The 6000-nt window shown below is 40.3% G+C and overlaps 1 protein-coding gene across 1 annotated transcript in view; it reads right to left on the bottom strand.

The window, feature by feature from the left end:
* Positions 1–280: 280 nt before the first annotated feature.
* The window catches only part of WBP2 (WW domain binding protein 2), a 37157-nt gene continuing 31437 nt past the window's right edge, over positions 281–6000 (bottom strand). Inside the window, exons 7-8 of the mRNA XM_073606188.1 lie at positions 4384–4457; positions 281–1195 (exon numbers count right to left, since the gene is read on the bottom strand). Of these exons, the coding sequence (XP_073462289.1) occupies positions 1142–1195; positions 4384–4457 (128 nt within the window). The 3' untranslated portion in view covers positions 281–1141. The remainder of the gene's footprint in view (positions 1196–4383; positions 4458–6000) is intronic.

The raw sequence follows: 6000 nt of genomic DNA, 5'->3' as shown, positions 1-6000 counted from the left end.
CCAAAAGAGTAGAAGCATGATTTTTTTTCTTGTTCAAAAAGTTTTAGTAATGTTTTACAGGTATAGCAGTCAGTACAAAATCTACTGAAATAGTGAAACATAAAATAGTATAGTAGCATAGCATAGAATAGTACAAGGAGCTGGAAGACTGCAGAGCCAGTCAAATATTTACATAAGCAGTCCAGCCTTCTACAGCTGAGTGGTGCAATTATACTAGACAATTACAGTATAATACATTTTCATATGCCAATTACCAAAATAAACAGACATGACAGCTTAATACATTTTTATCTTGGTTTAATATATTATGTACAGTATATTTCTAATTTGACTCCCTCAAAATAAATAAAATTTTAAATTATTATTTGCATAAACACAGCAATCAAATAACAGAGATGATGATTAGTGCATGCTTAATATAGCAGGATGCAGTACAGTCTATCTAGTCTGCTATGATTTAGATGTGCAAGACATAGAATGGTCTTTCTAATGAGATCTAGAGAAGACTAGAAACTATCCTGCCAAAGGGAGTCTGCCATATGCTGATCAGAAATGTTAAGGCCAACTCTGGGCCAGTTTTGTAATTTACAAAATTCTCCCCAGCAGCTTAAAACAAAAAAGCATCCCAAGCTGCATACTTGCCTTTGACCTGGAGCTCTCCTCTGCAGTACTTCATTTTTCACTACAAGATGTCCTCAGCCCCCTAGGTTAAATGCCACCCAGCGTCATTCAACCCCTATGACTAAGGACATGGGCCCACCCCTGAGGGGGTATTACCACAGCACCCTTCATTCACAGTGTAATGATGTACAGAGTAGTGCTAATGTTATCACATAAGCATTGCTCTCTGCATCATCGAGGATCACCCACCAATGGAGAGCATTGGTAGAGGACCCATTGTGTCACTTGACTGGTCTGAAGACATATGGAAATGGTAAGTATTTTAAAAGAAAAGTAAAATCATACAGTGTAAGGGCCACTGAGGTCAAGTGGCTAGGCCAGGAGTTAGGCTTTAATGAGCTATGGGGTCTTACTAACAGGAAGACTATCTTCAGGAATGATACAGGATTAGTGTCTTTGGAAGATCCGGCTTCAAGTTAGGAAGCTATAAAGGAATGACAGGTTCTTAGTTGAAGGTGTTTTATTGGTTTTTCTTTTCATCCGGTGGAAAGTAAGGAGGTGGTGGAGGAAAATCCTGAAGAAAAAGAAAATATGGATTACACTATGGGGTACTCTAATGCTTAAGGTGGCCATACACATAGCAAATTGTGATCAATCTAGGTATTATTAATTGATAATAAGCGATTTCACATCGATCAAAACCCTAGTGCCCAACCTGTGGCCCTTTGCCATTCACTGTGCGGACAGCGGGGCTCGTGATAACCGTATTCTGTGTTTTACTTACTTGGTTACTTACTAAAGCCAGTGAAGGAAAAATATTCTTTAGATTGGATTCTAGTGGTTAAATGGCTAGTTTTATTTGTTTCACTCAATCTTACTTTGCCTGTGCTGTCCATCCCTTTTTTTTAATGTTTTTTTTCTGGGATCTTACAGTATATATTGGAAAGATCAAAATGTAGCACGTAATTTTTTTCCATTTGAAATGTGGGTAACAAAAATAGTGGCCACAAGATTTGGCCAGTGAGGCAATTTGACAATATACAATTTGTTAATGCACTTTGAGAATGACATACACAAGTCATTTTAAGGAGGTCTGCGGGGGGGCCACATGTAAAAGCACTTATTTTTAAGCATGCAGTGATAGCATTGATAGAGTATTGGTAACTGTAAGCGCAAACACACAAGTCCATATATAACAGGAGATATAAAGGGCTGAGCAACTTAGTCCATAGGGGACAGGCTGGAAGTTCAAGGGTTAAGTGGTAACCGGTAATGTAATGGTTAAATTAGGCTGGTAGGCTAGGTCGGCTGCTGTCCTCAGAGAGCTGGCTCTGTGATGGATGAGAGAGGGGTAGAGAAGGAAGCACCACCTGAGTGTAGTATTAACAAATGATGTTTAATGACACCAGGTAAAAACACACTTACAGGATAAAAACATATAAAAGGCTCATCTGTATAGGTATGCGGTCCTCGGTGTTCTCTGATCCTGTGGTGGTGACGCTGCAGGGATGCTGGGCTGCAGAAGGTGGATTACCAGCCAGGAGCTCCTTCTGTGGCCATCAGGAAGAGACTAGAGGCCGGCGTGGAGCGTGCATGACGTCACAGGTCGTCCGTCTGCTTCTGGGTTCGGTATCCAAGGGAGGGATCGTCCAGGGAGGAGGGCTAGCAGGGAGGTTGAGAGAAGGCTACGCACTCAGAGCCACTGCTTCTTCAATAGGCCTATTGAAGGAGCAGTGGCTCAGAGCGTGTAGACTTCTCATAACCTCCCTGCTAGCCCTCCTTCCTGGACGATCCCTCCCCTGGATACCGAACCCAGAAGCAGACGGGCGACCTGTGACGTCATGCACGCTCCACGCCGGGCCCTAGTCTCTTCCTGATGGCCACAGAAGGAGCTCCCGGCTGGTAATCCACTTTCTGCAGCCCAGCATCCCTGCAGCGTCACCACCACAGGATCAGAGGGAACACCGAGGACCACATACCTATACAGATGAGCCTTTTATATGTTTTTATCCTGTAAGTGTGTTTTTACCTGGTGTCATTAAACATCATTTGTTAATACTACACTCAGGTGGCGCTTCCTTCTCTACCCCTCTCTCATCCATAGCAGTGATGTCTCATGTCTTTTTTTTTTTTCTTATTCATGATTGTCTTCTGAAAAGGTGTCGCTAGTCCTGGGGTAGGCAACCTGGGGCCCTCCAGCTGTTGCAGAACTGCAAGTCCCATAATGCCTCTGGGAGTAATTGTAACTGCGAGTCTTGCAATGCCTCGTGGGAAATGTAGTTCCACAACAGTTGGAGGGCCCCAGGTTGCCTACCCCTGTGCTAGTCTATAAATATCTTCCAAAACATTCCCCCAGTCTCCATCAACTCCTACAGCAAGTTTGTTAGTCTCTAACAATCCCTTGGAGCACGATTGTAATCTCTGGCTACTGTATCTCCTGTTGTATGTTTGCAGTCTCTAACATCTTTTTGTATAATTACATTCATTGAATATTACGTGTGACCCTTTGGTAACATCAGGGGCTGCACATGAGGCCCCTATACTGTTGACCACCACTGGATTAAAAAATTGAATCACTCAACACATATGTACGGTTTCAAAACTGACCAGCCATAAATGTAAAAGCTAGATTAAAACCAAATCAGCCAGTTAAAGGAAAAAAAACTGACTAATCAGAGTGTCTAGTTTGTACTCCATGCAATCAGATTACGTTGTGTAATGTGGACAATCCGCGTTACCCCCAGTGAATACTAATGGAAAAACAATATGTAAAAATATATATAAAAAATGCAGTGAGTGTTAGTAATATGTGACGGTGCTGCAATCTACAAAAAAAAAATGGAATTTTCAGCTTGGAAGTAGGTGTAATGTAAAAAATAGATGCGCAACCCAAACAAAAGAAAGAAATTCAAATGTGTGCAAAAAAAAGACACAAATTAGTGCAATAAATGTCCGGTTAAAACAAATCAACCAAGTGAGAACAAATACCAGCAAAATAACGTCAAAAGGAATTAACATAAATTCAACCTGTGCTGAAATAAAGACATGTACTAGCAAAGACACGGAAAAAGGTCCCTAAAGTGTTCTATAGAGTCCAATAGAAGTAGATTTTAGGTTAAAAACCCCCAATAAATCCTTTTCTGAATGTAGTCCCACACGATAGCCAAAGGATAATAAGGAATGCCGGATGGCCACTTACCAGAACCGTAGGACCTCTGGAGCCTGGTCCTACCGGTGGAGGAGAGGGTTCGGACGGACGTTTGAATCTACCGTCCTTGCCTGAGTGTTTCCTCCTGTCTGTGCCCATTAGACCTCCGTAACAGAGGTCCTACAGTTCTGGTAAGCGTACATCCGGCATTCCTTATTATCCTTTGGCTATCGTGTGGGACTACATTCAGAAAAGGATTTATAGGTGGTTTTCAACCTAAAATCTACTTCTATTGGACTCTATAGAACACTTTATGGACCTTTTTCCGTGTCTTTGCTAGTACATGTTTTTATTTCAGCACAGGTTGAATTTATGTTAATTCCTTTTGACATTATTTTGCTGGTATTTGTTCTCATTTGGTTGATTTGTTTTAATGGGACATTTATTGCACTAATTTGTGTCTTTTTTTGCACACATTTGAATTTCTCTCTTTTGTTTGGGTTGCGCATCTATTTCTTACATTACACCAATCCAATTACATCACCACACTTGATTAACTTATCATATTGAGGCCACCATAATACTCATAATTAGTGTTACCTTAGTAGGCTTACCATTGGCATGAAAACATTGGGAGGGTTGGTACTGCTGTATCCACTGGCAGCTGCCTCTGCAGCCTTGGCCTCAGCTATAGGAAAAATAAATAAATAAATAAATAAATAAATAAATAAAAAGGGAAGCAATAATGTGTAAGAAAAAATTATTTAAGGATATTCAAGAATTCCTGTCAGAAAAAATTCCACTAGTGAACAGAGGAAAAAAATGTAAGCAAATTATATACATATATAAACTATATAACAAGGACATCTAACTTTACTTACTTTTTTCGGATAATGCATACTTGTTTGAAGTCAGTAACGAGAAAGTACAGAAACCAGATGGCAGCATAACAATCATCCCACTAGTATTTTCAGAAGGAGCTCAGTAATGGCAATGCCCATATTTCTCCTATGACAGCTTTACTTTAATAATGTTAAACAGGCAACTTATTTTTGTAAAGTAGAGAACACATATTTACCCTGTTTAGATTTTAAAGAATTTTATGAACAGAACACACGACTTGCTTTCTGCTTCTAGAAGGTGTAGAAAGACACAGTGGGACGGGACCTGCGTCCCACAAGTGACTTCAAGAAAAAATATTTTACTGCAAGTACTAAAAACATATTTTCTTTATCCCATGAAGGAACACAGGGATTTAGGAATACTTAAAACAGTCGGGATGTCCAAAAGCTTTCCAACTGAGGGGTGGACAACAGCCACTGAGAAATCTAACAGATGTGGAGATCTCAAAATTAGATTAAGAAAAGCCAAACCAAATACAGAAATTGTCACGACCATGTAGAAAGCATAACCGAGGATCAACCTTGGACCAGGACAGATCACCTGTAAAGGGAAACTGCTAGATGAATGAACAATCAACCTCAATAGCAAGTGGAAGACCAACCGACCATTCACTAAAAGAGGTGGAACATAATATTTGAACAGGAGAAAGCCAGACCAACATATAATGTTGTCAAAAAAAAGAAGAGGTTATTGGGCCAAGTCCCAGAGAAAACAGATTCCTAATGCCCTGTACACACGGTTGGATTTTTCGATGGAAAATGTGTGATAAGACCTTGTTGTTGGAAATTCCGACCGTGTGTAGGCTCCATCACACATTTTACATAGGAATTTCCGACACACAGAGTTTGAGAGCTTGCTATAAAATTCCGATCGTGTGTACACAAATCTGACGCACAAAGTGCCACGCATGCTCAGAATAAATTAAGAGACGAAAGCTATTGGCTACTGCCTCATTTATAGTCTCGACATACGTGTTTTATATCACCGCGTTCAGAACGATCAGATTTTCCGACAACTTTGTGCAACCGTGTGTATACAAGACAAGTTTGAGCCAACATCCGTTGGAAAAAATCCATGGATTTTGTTGTCGGAATGTCTGATCAATGTCCAACCGTGTGTACAGGGCATTGAAAATCTGAACAGACATACTATGTATAATCTAAAAAAAAAAAATCAACTGCAGGAAAAGTTTAAAGTGGCACTTTAGCCAGGAAATTAAGACTAGCCAGATCACTTCATAATGGCCGCTGTTGCAGGTACAGATAAAACATTCAAAATAACTGCCTATACTGATTAAAATCCAGTAATACACTGTCTCACCCTACTTT

This window comes from Aquarana catesbeiana, linkage group LG12 (assembly GCF_042186555.1).
Source record: "Aquarana catesbeiana isolate 2022-GZ linkage group LG12, ASM4218655v1, whole genome shotgun sequence".
Lineage (NCBI taxonomy): Eukaryota > Metazoa > Chordata > Amphibia > Anura > Ranidae > Aquarana > Aquarana catesbeiana.
This window is presented reverse-complemented; position numbering and strand designations above follow the sequence as displayed.